General features: G+C 36.3%; 1 protein-coding gene across 1 annotated transcript; it reads left to right on the plus strand.

The window, feature by feature from the left end:
- The first annotated feature begins 305 nt into the window (after window positions 1–305).
- Window positions 306–14,371, plus strand: PTS (6-pyruvoyltetrahydropterin synthase). Its single transcript, XM_003764231.4, has 6 exons — window positions 306–1,043; window positions 4,184–4,263; window positions 5,774–5,796; window positions 6,211–6,267; window positions 11,188–11,258; window positions 12,997–14,371. Exons 1-6 carry the CDS (start codon window positions 955–957, stop codon window positions 13,136–13,138), a joined length of 462 nt encoding a protein of 153 aa, XP_003764279.2. The 5' UTR covers window positions 306–954; the 3' UTR covers window positions 13,139–14,371.
- Window positions 14,372–23,376: the final 9,005 nt, after the last annotated feature.

Raw genomic sequence — 23,376 nt, forward strand, 5'->3', positions numbered from 1 at the left:
ATCACTTTCCTACTCAAGAAATTCCACTAGCTTCCTACTGATTCTAGGACCAAATATTATTTCCTTTTTAAAATTTCCATTTTTGTTTTGTACTATAATATACATAAGTGTGTAATATCATGGCAAAGGTGCTTATAATTTATCAATACAGAAACAAAAATATTTAAGATAATTAAAGGCATTCCTTTTGAAATTAATTTTTCTGGTTATATATATACATATACATTTAAAAAAAAAACATTTCCTTAGGATCATTTTGGGAGAGGAAAATCAGAACTAAAGGGAAAAAACAAATAAAAAAACAGAAGAAAAAGAAAAAAAGTGCACACAGCCTGTGTCGATTTACATTCAATCTCCATATTTCTCTCTGGATGCAGATGGTGTTTCCCAGCCAAAGTTTTTTGAGATTGCTCTGGATGGCCAATTCCCCTTTTAAAAGTTAATATTATTAATTTTGCTGATAGGGATGGGTAATAAAAAAGAGATACATTGGAGAGCTTAGATCTAGTTAACGGTTCGTTATTAAGCGCAGAGAGGGATAGTTTTGAGATTCCTCTCAGCTACAGGAATTAGCAACACTCCAAGTTGTACGTGGACGACTTGAATACGGATGTAAGAAAAACTGCCCCAAATTAGAATGATGCAGGAGTTGTGCGGGACTGGCTTCGTAAAGCAGAGCGCTTCCCATCTCTGGAGGTCTTTCGTAGCTGTGGGAGGTGGCCTGGGTGACCGTTGGCCTCCTGGGATAGCGAGGCTGGGTTTGGACATGCACCCAGACGGAGCTCCACCACGCCGCCAGGGGGCGGCCTCTCCCGCAGCCGAGATTGGCGGGCGGGGCCTTCCGGAAAGCGAGCAGGCCGGCCGTTGCTGGAGAGGGCGCCGGCCTCTCGCTTTTTCTCTGACCACCTTCTCCCGTGGGTAACTGGAGAGGTCTCTGGCGGGCAAGTTTGCGACATGATGAACACGTCAGGCTCGCGTCCGGGACATCCCTGCGCGCGGGTCTCGCGGTGCGTCACCTTCAGCGCGAGCCATCGGCTCCACAGGTGAGGGGGGTAGGGAGGCGTTGGGAGTAAGAGGGCGGGACTAAGAGCTGGGATCTTCCGGAGGAGGGGCCAGGGACCTAGTTGGGGGCAGGGCCACATCATGTACTCCCTTCAAGGGAAGGGTAATTGGTTGCTTGGACCAATGGGTGGGCAGAGGCGACATGAAGGCGGGGCCACATATGCACTCCTTTCAAGGGAGGAATAATTGGTTGCTTGGACCAATGGATGGGCAGAAGCAACATGGGGGCGGGGGCCACATATCATGCACTCCCTTCAAGGGAGGGGTAATTGGTTGCTTGGACCAATGGGTGGGCAGAAGCAACATGGGGGCGGGGCCACATATAATGCACTCCCTTCAAGGGAGGGGTAATTGGTTGCTTGGACCAATGGGTGGGCAGAGGCAACATGGGGGCGGGGGCCACATATCATGCACTCCCTTCAAGGGAGGGGTAATTGGTTGCTTGGACCAATGGGTGGGCAGAAGCAACATGGGGGCGGGGCCATGGCTTGAGTAGAGGAGGTAGCGTGAACCGTGTACCACAAAAGTCTACATCGGGATTGAGGGGCGGGAAAGTCTGCACCGATGGTTATAAAAGAAAAGTATTAAACTGAAGTAGTTATCGAGATATTTTCTAAAAGGTCACCGGCTCCAGGTTGGCAACGCTGTAATTAGTAGTTATTAATAACACAATAAAACTTGTCATAAGCATCCGCTGAGAACCCCGTGGGGATTAGGAGCGACGCGAATCCTCCCGGCCCTCCGAGAGTTTGCGGTCTAATCGGGGAGACCACGTGCACGCTTATGTAGCTTGGCGTTTACCGCATAAGCCCGAGAGGAATACGTGAAGCTCTGGGATCCGGCGGGGCCGCAGAAGGCTTTGCGTAGAGGGTGGGGTTTTTGTTGGCGCTTAAAGGAAACTGGGGAGGGAGAGCGGTCTAGGCGTGGGGGACGGCCAGAGAAAGGACATTAGAGCCGAGGGATGGAGCATCTGGTTTGTGGAACAGCCAGGAAGGCAGGGTCTCTGCGTCAAGGAACCTGTGGGGGAGCAAGGTAAAGAGGAAGGCGCTGGGATGCGAAGGGCTTTGAATGCCAGACAAGAGTTCGCATTTGCGCCTAGAGGCGATGGACAGCAGTGGGAATTTAGAATTGGGAGGTGATGTCGTCATCATCATCATCATCATCATCATCATCATCATCGCCCCTGGAGTAAGGAAAAAGAGACAGGTTACTTGGGTGCATCGCAGCAGAGCAGGGCAGGACCTTTCGGGTGGGGCCCACAGGTGAGGCAGGGGCTGGATTCACCTACAAAAGAAGGACAGATGGATATATATATATATTTATATGGCGTGAGTGTAGGTGTGTAATAACTAATATTTGTGATCTACCACAGGTTAAATTGGGGAGAAATGGGACTAAAGATTAGAGGAGAAGTGGTGCTAATGTACCAGAGATACTGAATCCCTTCTGTTTGAGATGGAGATGTAAGGACGAGAAGTCTAGAAGTCTAATCAATCAACAATGACCAAGTGCTATGTGCTAGCCTCTGGGAACAGGAAACATTTATGAACTAAGTGGCCTTATGGGAGTGTCCCAGTATCAGCCTTTCCCTATTTATTTATTCTGTCTTCTCCCCCTTCCCCAAACCTGGGACAATTTTTTGTCTCATGTAATTTTCATGAATGATTTCTTGAATTATACCTTTGGAAAAGCAGGCTTTGAAAAAGCCCAATGGGATTCAAATGGAGCTAAAATCTTGACAATGTTTAAACCCAAATCTTTGGACTTTGTCTGATTGGTTAGTAGTAGGTTTCAGTCCAAGCCTCACTTGCTCATTGGGTTTTGATGGCTCACAGGGAGTATGGATAGCATTTGTTTCTTCCCTGGCCAGAAACTCCTCAGAGCTCCCTCCTAGGTTGATTTTTTTTGTGAAGGCAAACGAGGCCATCTTTTGTCTCAATTCCTACCTAACCTTTAATCATTGAAAGGGCATTACCTCAAACAAATAGATCTGGGAAAGACCTTAACTTAAAAAGAACATGGTCTTCTACTGCATCCTGGACTATCTCTAGTTATCTTGACTTATGCCATTGGACTCCAGCAACTCTGGCAGAGAGAGTGAGGCTGATGACTTTGCACAGCTATGCCTCATTTAAATCTAATTCCCAGGGAAATCAAGACATCACCCTCTGATGTCATTGGCTCTCTTCAGAACAAAAGTTTATAACTAATTTGAAAGTCTCTAAATGATTGCTTCCAGAATCACATATCAAATATAATCTGTCACCTTCCCACACTTCCAATTTTCTTGGTTCACTATTACTGACCTTCCTTTTTTTCACACTAGAAAATCCATATCCAGATGCTAGGTATTTTCATTGGTTCAAACCCTTCCCTCTGCCCTAGAATTCTCTTACCCTTTATCCCCACCTGGCTTTCTTAGCTTCCTCGGTCTTCAGCAAAAATCCCACCTTTTTACATGAAGCCCTTTCTCAGTCCTCTTTAATTCTAGTGTCTTCCTTCTGTTGATTATCTCCAATGTTTCTTTCTAGATCTTGTTTGTACATACTTGTTTGCCATTTTTGCCCATTAAGAGCATGGGATTATTTCACTTTTCTTTTTATCTCCATGGCCTTAGCCCAGGAACTCTCGAATAATACATGCTTAATAAATGTTTGTTGACTTTCTGTCTGACTGGTTGAGGAAAAAATTATTACATTTAGACACAATTGGGAGATAGTAAAAACAGAAACTTTGAAAGATATGATTATCTTTCATCATATATATATGATGGTTATATAATAGTCTCTCAAATGAAAGAATGCTAGAAGTTCACAGTTTTGGAATGATTCACAATCAGTAGAAATGGACACTGGCCAATCACTTTTATGGACATATGTGACTTTAATGTGGATAAATTTAAGGATTGTGAATTGCTAACCTCAGTGGTATAGTGTTCTGCTCTGGGATCATAGTAAAGTCTTATAATTTTGAAAAATACAAATTTGACATAAGAGAACCCATATAGGGTATACGAGCTAATATTGATTGATTTTCAAAGGATAAAGGTTTTTTTTTAAAAGCATATAAGAGTTTACAGGTATTATTTGTATACTATTTTTTATTCTTTTTTCTTTGGCAGCAAATCTCTCAGTGATGAAAAGAATCTGAAGCTGTTTGGGAAATGTAATAATCCCAATGGTCATGGGCATAACTATAAAGGTAAGAAAGGGAGCATAAGAATTTAAGCTTTTTCACAGAAATGAGAGGTAGAGCACATAATCTTGCAGAAAGAACAGTGATTTATTTGGAAGTCAGGAGATTTGTGTTCTACTCTGGACTCAGTTCTGCCAATTAACTTGAGCAAATTATTTTTTCTCAGTCGTTATTTCCATAGCTGTAAAGTAGCAGAGTTGGATTACAATGATCTTTAGGGTTTCTTCCAGGTCTTACATTTTCTGAACCCAAGTGTTAAGTGTATTCTATCGTTGTGGACTTAATAAGTGGAAAACATTATAAGCTTAAATTTCCACAATTTTAAACAAAAATGAGAAGCTACATTAATTTCAAATATAAACTATCTCTTCCTTAGGTGAATACAATTTAATAGTTTTGAAGTATTCATAAGAGCAGGAGAAGAGAAATACTCTCAATTATCTGCTCCAATGGAGTGGAGCAACATTAGAGCTAGTCCAAAATAATCAGTGGTTTAAAATCATTTTTATTTGGCTTAGGAATTCATAATAAGATTTTTTTGTGGCAGTATATATTCATCTAACTAGGTCTGGCCAAGGCTAACATTAAAATGAATTTGTTTTCCCTTAAGTACACACTCACTGAGGAAAGGAGGTAGTTAAGGAATATGCTGCCTAGTAGGGATACTGCTGGGTTTAAACATTTGTCTGTGATAATCCACAAAGAATAATTTATACCTGGGTAATTGAGATTTGCCTCTTTAGAAGAGTCAGCCAGGTATGGTATAGTGGATAAAGTATAGACATTAGCGTAAAGGAAACCTGTTTTCAAATTCTACCTCTGGAGTACTCATTAGTTGTGTCACCATGGACATGTCACTTAATGTCTAAGTCCTAGAACATTTCCTAGGACTTATTTGTGAAGTCAGTGTCAGTAGTTGATACCCACATCATAGATGGAGGAAGTTTTCTATTCTGATAAAATCAAATCACAGATTCTTTTGAGTTCTGTACTTGAGAGTTTATTCTATTAAGACATAACAGATGCTTCCAAGTGCTGATCTATAAACAATTCGCCTACCTTCAGATAAACATCCATTTGTGAAGCAGTTTTCTTTTAAATTACTCCTTACTTTATAAAAGCACCTGTTTTTCCTCATATTATTGCTGTCAGCTTATGTGTGTATTCATGTGAATGAGGTAGAGATTCATCTTCCTCTTTTGTCTCTACTAAGAATTTAAGTCATTGAGTATGCTTAATTTGGTATGTGACTTTACTCAGAAAGATATTAACTCAAAATTGGACACCAGTCTTGGTAGTTTTCCTGCAGAACTACAATATACTTTCCCTGGCTTTGGTCTTACTCTCATATTTAGATGGGATCTGATGATAAAGGAACCAGCTTCCAAATTGGAGAGTTGTTTTGTTTGGAAATATAAGGTTTTCTGTCTGCTATAGCCTATGTTGCCAATATCTGCTCATTTGATAACTTGTTGAAAATCATGACTATTTTTGATATTTTGTCTTCCCCCCATAGTTGTGGTGACAATACATGGCGAGGTATGTGCAAAAAAAATATTTCTTTGTCTCTTGTGATTTGTGCAACTTGCTTAGACCTTTTCTAAGCTTATGTGATGGACTCTTATTATTGTGTATTCTATGCTTAAAATGTTTCCTTTAGTATTGCTTATTTGTTAGTCTTTTTATCTGGTGAATTGTTGCTTTTTCTAGTTACTCCACTTCCAATGAATTGTTTTTCAAACTGGATTCTGAAGCTCTGGCTGATATTATAGTACAAATAATACTATGTGAGGACAGATCTCAGATTTAAATGATTATCTTGGAAATGAGTCTGTGGGGTAACAGAAATATTTTGGCCTGCTCTCTGGACTCCATGCTGGCTTTCTTCATTTTCTAAGGATTAATTATTATGAGTTGTCCAAATCTAATTTTTTAACTTTGTTTATCCCTTAGATTGATCCTGTTACAGGAATGGTTATGAATCTGACAGACCTAAAAGAATATATGGAGGTAATAATATTATTTAGTATTGTATAGCTTCGTGGTATATGTTTGAAATTGAGCTCCTCAAATACAAATTTTCAAAGGCTTCATTCTGCAAACTTCTACCTCTAGAATTGTTTTTTGCTGTAGGCCTTGGGAAGCTTTCCTTTTACCTCTAGCCTCAATACTCCTTGTTTTGCTGCTGTTTGAAAGATTCATATATTTGAAACCAATCAGAAATAATATATAGTGACCAAGAGAGCTATTTGTATCATTTACTTTACTTGAACTACACCTTACTTCTCTGCTTTATCTGTTTAAATTCTTCTCCTCATAAAAGAACCAATTTCATTTGTGAAAGTTTCTATTCTATTCCTGCCCTCATAGATCTTTTTGTTCTCTATATTCTTTCAGTCTATAAACACTACCACAAAAATTAGCACTGAATTACTTTATATTGTTCCCTGAGCATATTTCTGTTTCTGGATGTTTTTTATTTCTGCATTCTCCTCAACTCCTAGCATGTTACTAAGTATATTAGATGTATATGGTTTGTTACTCAGTACTTTTTCTGAAATTTAAATTCTAAAAGACAATAACATCACACTACATTTAATTCTTTATATGTTACCTTTTTTTCCCTGTGACATATACAATAGATACTTTTTGAACACTTAAAAGTGTATATTAGCTCTATGGGGAATACAAAAAAAGTATATCTCAGAGCCCTTGCCTTCAAACTGCTTAATAACTTGGAAGATAAGAAACGTATGTGTAAAAGCTTAACAATATAGGAGATAAAAATGCCTGTTAAAATGTTTACTGAAAGTTTGAATTGCTGTAGATTCAGAGAAAGAAGAGATCCATGTGGGATGTACTCGTAAAGAGAAGGCTTCATGGAGGAAGTAGACATTGTCCTGGGCCCTAAAAGTCATAGGATCTCCAAGTTGCAGTTAATGGAACGAAAACTTCCTCCACAATATTCCTGAAAAATGCTCATCTAGCTTTGCTTAATGACCTCTACTGAAGGGAACTAATTACTTCTTGAGGCATCCCATTCTACTTTTGAACAGCTCTAACTGGTACAAAGGGATGTGTTTTTTCCTTAAGTCTAAATTTGTCTCTTTTCAACTTCCTGCCATTCCTCCTACAAAGGAAGTATAATCCCCCTTGCACAAGACAACTCTGTCTTTTCTTTTCTAATTTAATCTATATCCCTAGTTCTTTCAACTCATCTGCATATGGCCTAATAGTCTGCCACTATTCTGTGGGTCTCCTGGGTGCTCTCAAGAAAATCAGAGTACTTCATAAATGCAGAACTTAGAACTGAATAGAATATTCTACATAGTGTCTGACTACAGCAGAATGCATCCTCACTATTACTTGCTTAGTCATATACACTAGAGCCCAAAAACATATTGACTTGTATTAAATGTTCCACCATTACAATTTTCAAGGCCTTTTTAAAAAATAGGTGAACTGTTATCTAGCCATGTGACTCCCATATTACACTTATGAAGTTGTTCATTTCCCCTTTATTTCTATAAAGTTTTATCTTATTGGCTATCTAACTTGTTGAGAATTTTCTGAGTACGGTCATCCAATATATATATACTACCTCTCTTAGCTATCAGTGTCATCTGCAGATTTGATAATCATGCCATTTGTGCAATCATTGATAAAAATATGAAATAGCCCAATACCAAATTCTGATCCTTGGGCCATATTGACATTGAACTATGAATGACTATCTTTTGTGTCCATTCAATAAGATCCAAATCCACCAAACTGTGCTATTAGCTAGTACATATCATTCTTTGTCCACAAGAATGGTATGAGAGATTTTGTCAAATGCTTTGCTAATACCTAAGTTCCCTTGATCTGTCAGAATAGTAACTATGTTAGAAAACGAAATGATAGTCTAGTGTGGCCTTTCTTTTTAAAAATGATTTTTAATTTTTTTTACATCACCTGCATTTCTTAATATATTTTCCTTACTTATAGCTAGCTCTTGATATAAAGAATACTCAAATAAAATCCCAAAGATTCAAACAATCCCAACCCTAGCTTAGTCAAACTAATCAACCCATAGAAAAGGTCTGATGTATGCAATATTTTACCTCCATAGGCCCTAACTCTTCAAAAAAAATGGGAGAGATTCCGTCTCATAGTTCTTCTCTTTTAGCAAGCTTGGTCATTGTAATTTTTTAGCATTGTTTCAATTTTTAATTGTTGTTAATTCTATTATGTGGTTGTAATTATTGTTTATTTTGCTTTCCTAGTTTTGTTTATTTAACTTTTTACCAGTTTCTGTTAGCCTGCCCATACTTTTTTTATCCATCATATTCATTGTTTCCTTTAGTTTAGAAGTTATCCATTACCTTTTTGTGTTATGTCTTATTTATCCCTTCTCTAGCGGCTTTATTTTATATTCTTTACTATACTATACAAGGCACTGCCATGTATATGGCGCTTTTCTTTTTTGTCATTGACCTCCTTGAAATATATATCTAATAGGGTGGGACCTCAGGGCCAAAAGTTAGCATGATTTTAGTCAATTTCTTTGCATAATTTTAAATTGTTTTCCAGAAGTCTTGGATCAATACACAGCTGCACTAGCAGTATAGCCTGTCTTTTCATAATTTCTCACCAAAACAGTCTGTTTCTTTCTTTTGTCATCTTTGCCAGGCTAGGCCTCAGGGGAAACCTGAGTTGATTTGATTTTCATATTTCTTTTGTTTGTAGTGATTTGGAGTGATATTTCAAATAGTTATTAATTATAATTCCTTTGCACATGTGTAACCTATATTGGATTCCTTGCTGTCTAGGAGAGAAAAGAGGGAAGGAGAAAAATTTAGAACACAAGGTTTTGCAAGGGTGGATGCTGAAAATTATCTTTGCATGTATTTTGAAAAATAAAAAAGCTATTATTATTTTAAAAGAACAGTTTGTAATTTTTTTTGGGAACTGTTCACATCCTTTGACTATTTATTTGGGAATAACTTTTGGTGGAAGATCTTATTCTTAATGAAGCCGTATTATCTTTTCATGATGCCTGCTTTATATTCTGCATACCATCCCCTTAAATGATACCTTCCTTTTAAAAATAGTATCTTATTTTTCCAAATACTAAATTCCAAAGATAGAAAATTATATTGCAAAACCTTGTGTTCCAAATTTTTCTCCTTTTCTCATTCTTTTCCCTCTCCCTAAGACAGCAAGCAATCTGATGCAAGTTAAATGGGCAGTTCTTCTAAGCATATTTCCATATTTATCATGTGGCACAAAAAAAAAAATTATCTCAAAAGGGAAAAAACATGAAAAAGAAAAAAAAAACAAGCAAACAAACAACAGCAAGAAAAAGTGAAAATATTATACTATCCTTTGATCCCTATTCTGTTCCATAGTTCTCTTTCTGGATGTAGCTGGCATTTTCCATCACAAGTCTATTGGATTATCTCATTGTTGAAGAACCAAGTCCATTACAGTTGGTCATCATATAATCTTATTGTTTCTGTGTACAAAGTTCTCTCCTTATTTGATTTAGCATCAGTTCACCTAAGTCTTTCCAAGCTTTTCTGAAATCAGCCTTTTCATCTAAATGAGATACTTTATTGGAAGTCAAATTTAGCCTTCTTTACTTTGCAGATTCTGCTTTCTTCCATTTTGGGGAAATTGAGACAATATTTGGCCTCCCTCAGTTCTGTATCACCTGTCCTGTCTTATGTCATTCTGATAGTGATTCGGCTGGCATTCTCATCTGTGTTGAACTTCTCAGGGATACTCTTGTCTTATTTTTTTAGTGTTAGCTTTTTATTAGCCATTTTCTACTTTTTCTCTCTCTCCAGCATCCAAGTCATTCATCTTGAGACAGAAAACAGAGGCAAATCTCACATATTCTCTTACTACTCAAATAGGACAATCCTTTCGATTTATTGAAACCACAATTTATACTAATAGTAGCTAACTTCTATAAAGTACTTTATGGTTTACAAAGTGCTTTGCAGACATTGCCTCATTTAATTCCACCATGGTGTGATGAGCTCAGTACAACAAATATTATTATCCCCTTATAGTAGATGAAACAGGCATAGTAATGCTAGTAGACTTGTCCATAATTACCCAGCTTACAAGTATCAGAGGCAGATTGGAACCTAGCCTTGCCCAGCTTTAAAGCCAATGTTCTTTTTACTGCATGAATCATGATACTTCTTGAGATTCTAAAAATGACTGCTTCCATGATACCAAGGCTTTTTAGGTAGTTGAAACTGGGTACTGATATCAGAAAAAATGGCAATTAATAGCTCTTGTTAAAGAAAAGAAGAAAAATGATGTGTGTTTGAACACTTGGAAATAATCTACTTTGCACTTATAAATACTTTTAGGAGCTCAAGGTAATTAAATCATTTGATTCTAAACAAATTTTGAACTAACTTTGTAATTGAGTGACTCTTAAAAAACCTAAGTATTCTGGTTACATGTCCTTTTGCTAACTTCCAATGTCTTGTTGTGATATTGATAGATGAGAGTTATGTTGAGGTGTTGTTTGAAATAAAAAAAATTTTCAGAGAACATATGATTGTTATTTGATGTTCTTAATTGCCTTGGGCCACATTACAGAAAAATTCTAATGTAAGTATTTCCACTCTGATATGAAGTGGTATATGTTTATGATTGGACGGTAATTGTGGGTTTCTTACTGTGGTTTTGCCAGCTGGTCTTTGGACAAATGAAGGACAATTCATCAGTTTGGAGAAGGAGGTCCTGTTTTCTACTGATAGCATTATACTGCCTGGAATTTTTGTTGGATAGGGTCATAACACACAGGCGCTGAACTTCCAGTTAACAGAGTCAGCATCTGAGAAGTACAAGCAGTGCCCATCCAAATCCAAATCACAAATGGAGCCAATCTTGGTTTTTCTTATTTCTATTATATTTTGGCTCTAGGAGGCAATTATGAAACCCCTTGATCATAAGAACCTGGACCAGGATGTACCTTACTTTGCAGATGTCGTGAGGTAGGTGCTGACTCCCACTTTTGTCTCAGATAATAAAATAAAAATAAATTTTCATATTAATTCAAATAAATTGCAGTCTTCCCTTCTTCCCCTCAAAATGTGGCTCATATAAGACATGAATGTAACTTATGAGAGAAGTAGTAGCATCATAGATATATCCTAAACCTTGCTTCTGTAGCAGCAGAGGCACAAACAGTAGCCATGGCTTTCTCTAGGGATCTCACTCACTCAAGTAAAAAGAGATTGGGTTGGTGTACCTGCAACTGCTATTACTACAAGAAATAAGAGAGGAAGAGCCTTAGAAAAGGATTTAACATCTAAGCACCCAATGAATGACCCCATATCTCTCAGTGTAAAAAAACTACCAGAGGTGAGTGGTAGAAAGGGATTATTGGTTGTAGTCCCCCTCTTTGCAGAATTTATGCTTTGGTTTCCATATTCCATTAAGTAAATCCTGCTGCTCATGGCTTTGTAGATGGCAAAAAGCCTTTCCAGGTTATGGAATCTGGTCTTTTCTAGCTTTAAAATGGCCAGTTGGTGGGGGTGGGGTAGAGGCTATTAATTGGTCTCAATGTGGTAGAAAGGTGACACCCTTAGCCTAGAGTCTCCAGAGAGGTTGGAGTCGATCTGAAACTAAGGACAAGATGGGGAAAATGAAAGGAAAGAAGTATACATGTTGGAAGCACTGAACCTTCTTTCTTGTCAGGCCTTTTTTGGAGGTATTGAATGAAGGTGGTAAAGAAGGGTGGGAGGATGTTGGGGGATATGTGAAGAGAAAGGAAAAGTTACTATTCTCTCAATACTGTCAATTCAGAAATCATGAGTAACAAATGATATTTCTAATGGAATTTCTTTCCCAGAGTAGGTTTGCTTAATTCTAGGTTTCCTTCTCTTGATGTGGAAACATTACATCCCAAAAATATGACCCACAGAAAAGTGGTTAAGCAGACCACACTTAGTTATTAAAAGTTTCTGAATTTGTAAAGTTGACTTAATTTCCTGGATATATATTTTATTTGCCTTTTTCAGTTTCTTTTACTGTTGCTTGAATGCCACACTAGTACTGGACAAAATATATTAAGAGAATTTTGAGAAACTGAAAACTTCACCATTTGTTTGGTAGTATGGGCCCAGGCTCCAGTCTATAGTATAGAGGCTGGCAGCTCTATCCATGAAGGTGTTTGTGGAATTTTAAAATTCTTTACTTTACAATGATATGTTGTCTTTGATATGATAGATATAGTAGTGTAATACATAATAGTATGCATCTTAGTACAAGCCCAAATATTTTGAATTAAAAATATCTTTTAGTATTTTAAGCTCAATGTTTAGTATTCTAGGAGTTCTCTTTTAACTTTATTATATAGAGTGTCCCCAAAGCCTTAATTAAAGGCTTTTAACTTAAACTTAAAGTTGTGCTGAGACTTTTGGGACAGCCTATACTTAGTATTTAGTGAGAAAGAAGGTTGGTTGTTAACTTTGAAAAGCAATTTCTCCTAAACAGGTCATTTTACATGATAATTTCACATAATTAAATGCATACATATAGATATTTCCTTCCCAAAAGATTTGATTTTAGAGGGGCATCCTCAATTTGGGATAGCCTATGGGATTTACCATATCTGGTTGTTAATGTAAATGCTCAAATTTGCAAGAAGGTTTATTTCTGAGAATGATAGGTATGAGACTGCTAATCATTTTCATTTTGAGTTTGTAAAATGTTTATCTCTATTCACAGCACAACAGAAAATGTAGCTGTATATATCTGGGAAAATCTTCAGAAGATTCTTCCTGTGGGAGTCCTTTATAAAGTCAAAGTGCATGAAACTGACAATAACATCGTTGTCTACAAGGGAGAATTATCAGCCCTTGGGAATTAATATTACTATCTTAACATTAAATTCATGGCTAATCTTTTTGTAAAAGAACATATCTGTTGAAGTATATTAATAAGCTGCTATATTGATGCTACTATTGTGTCTTGGAATATCTGAATGTAAAAACCTTTCAAATTTGTAGAATTTTTATTTAAATCTAGAGAGTTGTACTTTACAAATTAAAAGAAAAATTGTTGTCATAGTGCTTTGCTAGGTCATTAAAAAACAAACCAACAAACTCTTTCTTTTATTTTGTTATAGTCATCTAGTTTTCCTAATTGAGAAAATCTCTAGACATGAATAATAAATGAATGAATTAAAAAGCATTGTATAAGTGCCTACTATGTACCATCCATAATGCTAAACTTTGAGGATACAGTAAAGCAGACAGGCCTTCCTTTCAGTGAGTTTACATACAACATATAAATCAAAGTGGTGGTCAATGAAGATTATTTGCTTGGAAAGTTAAAGGCACAGAATAGAATCATAGGAGAATGAAGATTGACACATCTTTTCAGGAACTATAGCAGAATTGATAGGAATATTAGGAATAGAAAGGGTGGGTGAAGAAGTCTGAGGTTTAAAATGAAATATGTCAGAGACAGAACCTAGATTTGGTGGGCCACTATGGCAACCATAATTAGCCTCTAAGGCCCAAAGATAGGACTTGTAGGTAAGAACATGTTAGGTCCTCCAGGGTACAATTCTGGAGGTAAAGGATGCTTTTGTAACTTATTTGAAATATTAAAATGTGTGTAGAACTTTACAATAAATCAAGTTTGAATGACGTAGCTGATTTTGAAGACCATGAATAGTGATTACTTATTATACATCCTCTTAAAATAATTGAACAAAAAAAGGAGGCTCTATTCTTGTGTGACAACCCTCCCATAGGAATTGCTTACTCATTGTCCCTAATCATTTTTCCTCTGTTAATTTGTATTAAATTAAATGAATGTAAATCTGTAGGTCTATGTTGTGTGCACAGAACTTTTTCTTTCTTGGATTCTCATTTGCATTGCTGGGGGGAAAGGGGAGGAGTATCTCCTTTTCTTCTTTGTGCTTTGTATCCAGTAAAGAATCAGCTTGACAATGAAAGGCCAGAATATGTTTTAAAGTATTAAACTTAATACAGTTTCATGTGCAAACATATTTTGTTGTTGTGGTGGTTGTACCATGTTAAAGAAATGATTGTTTTGTTCTGTGAATTAAAAATAAATTTAAAAACAATTAAGAGTTCTGGACTTAGGGTGACCAAATCTAGATTCAAAGTCCAGGTGGGTTACTTTTATTAGTCCTGGGACCATAGGAAAATTACTAGCCTTTTTCTATTTCAGTTTTCTTTCTTTAAGAGAACAAAGATTTTTAATGACATCCCACAGGGATGTTGTGAGAATCAAATAGATCCCACAAATCATGTAGAAAGGTAGTGTGGTATAGTGAAGCTAACAATGGAGCTAGGAAAACCTAAGTTCAAATTCCACTTCAGGCACATAAGATTGTGACTCTAATAAGTGAGTTATACACGCAGACTCTTTAGTTGCAAAGAAAGTGGTGCTCCAGATTGGTGGGAACTCCCACAGCTGGTAGTTCCATATACCAATGAAAGCACTAGTCTATGCCATTTATAAGTGCTTTGAGAAGATATTCTTTAAATTTTGAAATTTGTGGCAGTGATTTACTTTAAATTTGAGGATAGATCTGTATGTATCACATACAGTTTTTGGCTGAGTCATTTATTTGATAAATGATGCCATAACCAATGGTGGATGAAAAATCATATGCCAACTTCTGATAGAAGACTAATGCATAGATTATAAAGCATTTCTTTTAGAAAGAATTAGCATAGCTTTGGCAATAAGAGAAGAAAAAGAGATTAAAGGAATTAGAGTGAGTAATGAGGAAACCAAATTATCACTCTGCAGATGATATGATGGTATACTTAGAGAACCCTAGAGAACCAACTAAAAACTATTAAAAATAATCCACAACTTTAGCAAAGTTGCAGGATACAAAGTAAATCCACATAAATCATCACTAACAAAACCCAAACATCAACAGATACAAAGACAAATTCCATTTAAAGTAACTGTTGATAGTATAAAACATTTGGGAATCTATTTGCCAAGAGAAAGGCAGGAAGTATATGAGCAAAACTATAAAACACTTTCCATACAAATAAAGTCAGATCTAAACAATTGGAAAAATATCAAATGCTTTTGGATAGATTGAGCGAATATAATAAAGATGACAATACTACCTACACTAATCTATTTATTTGGTGCTATACCAATCAAACTCCCAAGAAACTATTTTAATGACCTAGAAATAATAATAAAATTTATCTGCAAGAACAAAAGCAAATGAAGGTGGCCTAGCTGTACCAGATCTAAAACTATATTATAAAGCAGGGGTCATCAAAACCATTTGGTACTAGCTAAGAAATAGAGAAGTTGATCAGTAGAATAGGTCAGGTTCAGAGGACAAAATAGTCGATGACTATAGTAATCTAGTATTTGACAAACCCAAAGACCCCAGCTTTTGGGATAAGAATTCACTATATGACAAAAACTGCTGGGAAAATTGGAAACTAATATGGCAGAAACTAAGCACTGATCTACATATAACACCATATACCAAGATAAGGTCAAAATGGGTTCATGATCTAGACATAAAAGAATATTATAAATAAATTATAAGAATGTAGGATAGTTTACCTCTCAGATCTATGGAGGAGGAAGGAATTTGTGATCAAAGAAGAACTAGAGATCATTATTGATCACAAAATAGATAATTTTGATTATATTAAGTTAAAAAGTTTTATACAAACAAAATGAATGCATACAAGATTAGAAGGGAAGCAATGAACTGGGAAAACTTTTACATTCAGGAGTTCTGATAAAAGCCTTATTTCTAAAAAATATAGAGAATTGACTCAATTTTATAAGAATTCAAGGCATTCTCCAATTGATAAAATGGTTAAAGGATATGAACAGATAATTTTCAGATGAAGAAATTGAAACTATTTGTAGTCATATGAAAAGGTGCTCCAAATCACTATTGATCAGAGAAATGCATGGGGACAGCTAGGTGGCGCTGTGGATAGAGAACCAGCCCTGAAATCAGGAGGATCTGAGTTCAAATTTGGTCTCAGACACTTAACCGTTCCTAGCTATGTGACCCAGGGGAAGTCACTTAACCCTAATTGCCTCAGGAAAAAAAAAAAGGCAGAAGAGAAATTCAAATTAAGAGAACTCTGAGATACCACTACATACCTCTCAGATTGGCTAAGATGACAGGAAAAGATGATAAATGTTGGAGGGGATGTGGGAAAAGTGGAACACTGATACATTGTCAGTGGAATTGTGAACAGATCCAATCATTTTGCAGAGCAGTTTGGAACTATGCTCAAAAAGTTCAGCAGTATCTCTATTGGGCTTATATCCCAAAGAGATCTTAAAGGAGGGAAAGGGACCCACATGTGCAAAAGTGTTTGTGGCAGCCCTCTTTGTAGTGGCCAGAAACTGGAAACTGAGTGGATGCCCCTCAATTGGAGAATGGCTGAATAAGTTTGGTATAGGAATGTAATGGAATATTACTGTTCTTTTAAAAAATGATCAGCAGGATGGTTTCAGAGAAGCCTGGAGAGACTTTCATGAACTGATGCTAAGTGAAATGAACAGAAACAAGAGATCATTGTACATGGCAACCAGAAAACTATATGACAATCAATTCTGATGGACTTGGCTCTCTTCAACAATGAGATGATTCAAACTAGTTCCAATTGTGCAGTGATGAAGAGAGCCATCTACACCCAGAGAGTGGACTGTGGGAACTGAGTGTGGACCACAACATAACATTCTCATTCTTTCTGTTGTCTGCTTGCATTTTGTTTTCTTTTTTTCCTTATTGATAAGATTTTTCTTGTGCAGCAAGATAACTGTATAAGTATGTATACATATATTGGATTTAACATATATTTTAACATATTTAACATGTATTGAACTACCTGCCATCTAGGGGTGGGGATGGGGGAAAGGAGGGGATAATTTGGAACAGAAGATTTTGCAAGAGTCAATGTTGAAAAATTTCCCATGCATATGTTTTGTAAATAAAAGGCTTTAATTAAAAAAAAAAGGAAAATTACAGGCCAATGTTACTAATGAATATGGATACAAAAATTCTAAATAGAAGACAACAACAATATATCTCAAACATTATACATTGTGATCAACTGAGATTTATAACAGGAAAGGAAGGTTGGGTTCAATATAAAGAAAGCTATTAACATGATTTATTTTGATAAAATTCAACACTATTGTTATATTGAGTGAAACTTAACTCTCTTCCTATAGGAAAGTAGGAAGGGAAGGGAATAGGAGAAAAGTGTGTGTATGAAAAAAGGCAGGTTGAGCCATTCTCCAATTGAAAAATGGTCAAAGGATATGAACAGACAATTCTCAGATGAAGAAATTGAAACTATTTCTAGTCATATGAAAAGATGCTCCAAGTCATTATTAATCAGAGAAATGCAAATTAAGACAACTCTAAGATACCACTACACACCTGTCAGATTGGCTAAGATGCAGGAAAAAATAATGATGATTGTTGGAGGGGATGTGGGAAAACTGGGACATTGATTCATTGTTGGTGGAGTTGTGAACGAATCCAACCATTTTGGAGAGTAGTTTGGAACTATGCTCAAAAAGTTATCAAACTGTGCATACCCTTTGATCCAGCAGTGTTGCTGCTGGGATTATATCCCAAAGAGATTATGAAGAAGGGAAAGGGACCTGTGTGTGCGCGAATGTTTGTGGCAGCCCTTTTTGTGGTGGCTAGGAACTGGAAACTGAGTGGATGTCCATCAGTTGGAGAATGGCTGAATAAATTGTGGTATATGAAAATTATGGAATATTACTGTTCTGTAAGAAATGACCAACAGGATGATTTCAGAAAGGCCTGAGAGACTTACACGAACTGATGCTGGAGTGAAATGAGCAGGACCAGGAGATCATTATATACTTCAACAACAATACTAGATGATGACCAGTTCTGATGGATCAGGCCATCCCTCAGCAACGAGATCAACCAAATCATTTCTAATGGAGCAGTAATGAACTGAACCAGCTATACCCAGAAAAAGAACTCTGGGAGATGACTAAAAACCATTACATTGAATTCCCAATCCCTATATTTATGCACACCTGCATTTTTGATTTCCTTCACAGGCTAATTGTACAATAATTCAGAGTCTGATTCTTTTTGTACAGCAAAATAATGTTTTGGTCATGTATACTTATTATGTATCTAAGTTATATTTTAATATATTTAACATCTACTGGTCATCCTGCCATTTAGGGGAGGGGGTGGGGGGGTAAGAGGTGAAAAGTTGGAACAAGAGGTTTGGCAATTGTTGATGCTGTAAAGTTACCCATGTATATATCCTGTAAATAAAAGGCTATTAAATTAAAAAAAAAAAAAAAAAAAAAAGGCAGGTTGGAGGAGGGAATAATCAAAAGCAAAACTCTTTTTTGAAGAGGGACAGAGAAAGAATAGAATAAAAAGGACAGGGAGACTAGTATGGAGAGAAATATAGTGAGCAATAGTTTTTAAGGAAGTTTCTCTGATAAAGATCTCATTTCTAAAAAAGAAATTTATAAAAATAAAAGATATAAACAATCTTCAGATGAAGTAAAGTTATCTATAATCATATAAAATGCTCTAATTCACTATTTATTGGAGAAATGTAAATTAAAACTACTGAGGACTACCTCATACCTATTAGATTGGGTAGTAGTACAAGGGGAAAAAAGGGAAAAAGGTATAGAGGTTGTTGGAAAAATGGAACATTAAAATATTGTTTGTGGAGTTGTGAATTGATTCAACCATTTTGTAGGACAATTTGGAACTATATTCAAAGAGTTATCAAACTGTGCATACCCTTTGATCCAGCAGTATCTTTACTGGATTTGTATCTTAAAAATATCATAAAAGAGGAAAAGGATTCACAAGTACAAAAATGTTTGTAGCAGCACTTTTTTTTTTTTTTTGTATTGGCAAGGAAATGGAAATTAAGTGGATGTCCCACCCTATTCTAATTGAGGAATGACTGAATAAGTTGTGGTAGATGAATATAATGTAATATTATTTTTCTATAAGAAACGATGAGCAAAATGCTATCAGAAAGACTTCTATGAGTTGATGCAAAGTGAAATGCACTGTGTACAAAATAACAGCAATATTGTAAGATGATCAGTTATGAATGACTTAATACACATAAGTATTAAGTATTGTTAAGTATAAGTCTGAAACACTTATGATTAAAAAATGTATACTTACCCAGTGAAAGAACTGATGGTGTCTAAATATATATTGAAGCATATATAATTTTTTTTTACTTTCATTATTTTTCTTGAGTCTTTTTTTTGTTTGTTTTTTCTCTATGTTTTCTTTTACAACATGACTATTATAGAAATGTTTTGTATGTCTACACATATATAATCTCTGTCAAATATCTTGCCTTTTCAATTAGGGATGGGTTGGTAAGGGAAGAAGGAGAGAATTTGGAAGTCAAAGTTTTAAAAATGAACATTAAAATTGTTTGTACATGTGACTGGGGAATATTAAATAATTAAAAAAGAAAGAATTAGCATTAGTGGAACACTAATGATGAGAATATTTCTTATTTTTGCTTCTGGGATGTTTGTGTGTGTGTGTGTGTGCGTCTGTGCGTCTGTGCGTGCGTGTGTGTGTGTGTATGTATGTGTGTGAAAGAGAGACAGACAGACAGACAGACAGACACAAGAGAGAGACAGAGAAACAGAGACAGAGACAGACATAGAGAGAAAGGGGTTGGGGGGAGAGGGAAAGGGACAAGAAGGGAGGGGAGGGAAGAACAGAGAAACAGAGAAACAAAGATAAAGTGATAGAGACAGATACAGGAGGAAGAAGACAGACACAGAGATGGGTTGAGAAGACTGCCAGACACATAGAGAAAAGGTAAGGGACACAGATAGAGAAAGAGGGATAGAAAAAGAGAAAGAATAGGAGGTCTTAATGGAATGGAACTGTTTATGAGGCTTTGAGGCTGTTGTAACTGGCTTTAACATTTCTTTAAGAGTTTCTCTCCATCTTGTTTTGTTTCTCTTTAAAACCAAACCAAACCAAATCAATGTTTTGATAGGTTTCTATAATAAGAAAGAACTAATTTTATTTGACCTGTGAGGTTGGGATAGGAGAGAGAGGTATTAGTGTGGTCTAATTGAAAGAGTATTGACCAAGGAGTGAGGAGAACTGGGTTTTAGTTTGAATCTTGACCCTAGTTATGAAGCCTTGCCCAAATAGTAATATTAAAATATTATTGGATTTCCATTACTTTACCTACAGAGTGTCAGGAAAATCTGAGTTTAAGTCTTATATCAAATCCTTACTAGCTGTATAATCCTGCTCAAGTCATTTAACCTAGTTTGCCTCATTTCCCTACCTATAAAGTGACTGGAGAAGGAAATGGTAAATCACTTTATTATCTTGGCCAAGAAAACCTCAATGGGGTCATGAAGAGTTGGACACAACTTAAATTTCCAACAAAAATGGAAATGATAGTTTTCTCTATGAGAATGGATGAACTATTCAGAAAGTAAGCATTTTGGAAGAAGGTAAGAGAATTATTGTCACTAGTCAATTAAAAAACCCTGAAAAGGTGAATTTTTTAACTCCATTTTCAAGTGTGTTTTCTTTAAAGGGATGAAAACAATGAAAATCTTATGTTAATGATTTATAGATTAGTAGCATGGCAGCTTTGCATACATTAGCAGATTTTATAATGCTTTTGGCTCCAATAGGACTCAACCACATCTAATTGTGCTGGGGGATAAAAATATTAGAGTAGTAATGACTATGGCTATCTCCTATGAAGAACATATGCAAATCATTAAATCCCAATTTTAATAATTAAAGCCTCACTCTTAGGTAATGAGAGGAAAAAGTGACTATAACCATATCTTTATAACTTATGTACCTTGGGGGTACAATGTAGTTCATTCGGTCATTTTGGTTCTTATTGACTTTTCAATGTGGATCACCATATGCCAAATAGGAAGATGTTTGAAGTAATCTGCTCATATTCCACAGTGTCATGAGCATTTTAATAATTTGAAAGGTGGGACAAAGACAAGTTGTTCATCTCTTTTCTGTGCTGTCTGGAATATTTCTATCCTCCTTTGTATGTAGTAAAGTCGTTAGTTTCACATAATTTAATTTTATAGAAAGATTCTGTTGCAAGGCACTTTTGGAAGATATCCCAGATAAACACTATTAAAATCTCTATGGGGATGCAGAGAGATCAGATGCTATCACAGGTAGTTATGAAAGAACTGTACTTTTCCAGGAAAGGTTAACCTTTGAAAAGTATTGGAGAACTGGATGGACACTACCTTCTTGTTCTGCCTCTGCTTTGACCACTGGTAAAATACTGGATCCTCCTAAATAATATGCATAAATAGCCAGAGTTGAGCTTAAGAGCTTGTCTGCAAGATCTAAAGACTGCCAAATGTGTGGCTGAATCCAGATAGACTATACCTGTTCTCAATCAAGGGTAGCTAGGTGCACAGTGGGTAAGATGTCGGGCTTGAGTTCAGATTAGCCTCATACATTTACCAGCTGTGTGACTCCAGGCCATTTAATTTTGTTTTCCTTAGTTTTCTTATTTGTAAAATGAGTTAGAAAAGGAAATAGCCAACCCCTCCAGTATCTTTACCAAGAAAACTCCTAATGGGGTCATGAAGAGTTAGACATGACCGAAAATGACTGAAAATGAACAACAAATTCTCAAACTATCAGTCTAGTAATCATAACAAAAAAGAAAATGAAATTATTCTGGCATGATTTTTTAGGGAGTCCCCTCTGGTTCCTAGTGATCACCACTTTTTTTCTAAAGTTCTTATAAACTATCCACTTAATAATCACTTTGAAGAATCAGGTTCATCTCCAGACCTTCATTCCACAGAGATCACTGACAGGGAGCAGCAGTCATGCCATAAAAGCAGACATTTACAAAATGATCAGCATATAATTTTTCATTGGACTCTTATACAACCCTCTGAGGCATAACATTATAAGTATTATTATTTCCATTTTATAAATATGGAAATTAAGGCATAGAAAAGTCAAATAACTTGCCCATGGTCACATAGACAGTTAAGTATCAGTGGTATGATTTCAACTTGAGTCTTCTGCCTTCAAATCCAGCACTATTTACTATATATTTTACATCTTGCTAGATCTCCCCACCCGTCCAAAACACTCTTATCACAGGATTGTGATGATAAAATGAGATTATAAATGTAAAATGCTTTGGGTCTTTGATCTTATATAGGGGTATAGGGAACAGCCAGGACAATGTAGTTCTGTGGGTACTTCCTAGTCACATCAACCTGAGTCCCCAGGTGACTAATTATTTTTTCCTCTGAAGGTTTAAGGGCTATCTATCCCTGTAGAGGTGGGAGAGTTTCTTTACTTTTCTTCCCGAGCCCCCATCTCGTGTGTTTCTCATTAATTATCAATTAGCCAGCCAGAGTTAATTACCTTTTTGGAACAGATATTTATTAAGGCAGTATAGAAAACAAATTGTTATAGAAAGTGCCCCTAAAATCTGGGGCATAATGTCCCAAGGTCACTGGGGAAAATGGGCTCAAGCTGAGACAGAACATATGATAAATAAGTAATATAGCTCCTGGTTTCTGGAAGTGCTTTTCTCCCTTTATGGAGTTTACATGAATTTTTGGTGGATATAGCTCACTTTAGGGATTGTGAGAGTCAGCACTTTTACAGAGTTCTGAAGCTGCTTTTCTTTTAATGTAACCTTAGTTCTTAAGGATGATGCTATTATTATCCCTTGATGTTCTAGGGACACTGCTACCAATATAGATGGGAAATCTAAATCTTTAGGTCTTTCAAAGTTCACAAAGTCACCCTCTACTCAAGGTGGGGGGGTGTCTGCCCCCTCTCCATCAAAGGAATTCCTTTCTGGGGTTTGGCTAGAACTGCTCTACTGCTATTATAGGCTGCTACTTGAATACTGGCTTCTAAAATGGCTTTCTCAGGCATTTAGATGGAGCAGTGGATAGAATGCCAATCCTGAAGTTAGGAGAACTTAAAAGTTCAAATTCAGCTTCAGATCACCTACTAACTGTGTGGGCCTGGGCAAATCATTTAACCCTGATTACCTAAAAAAAAAGTAGCTT

Source organism: Sarcophilus harrisii, chromosome 3 (genome assembly GCF_902635505.1).
Source record: "Sarcophilus harrisii chromosome 3, mSarHar1.11, whole genome shotgun sequence".
Classification (NCBI taxonomy): Eukaryota; Metazoa; Chordata; class Mammalia; order Dasyuromorphia; family Dasyuridae; genus Sarcophilus; species Sarcophilus harrisii.

Bases quoted from the DNA above. Each gene is read 5' to 3' on its own strand.
- PTS (XM_003764231.4), top strand. From the start codon at position 955: ATGATGAACACGTCAGGCTCGCGTCCGGGACATCCCTGCGCGCGGGTC. The intron at 5,797-6,210 runs GTATGTGCAAAA...TTTATCCCTTAG, and splicing joins TGGTGACAATACATGGCGAG to ATTGATCCTGTTACAGGAAT. The intron at 6,268-11,187 runs GTAATAATATTA...TTTTGGCTCTAG, and splicing joins ACCTAAAAGAATATATGGAG to GAGGCAATTATGAAACCCCT.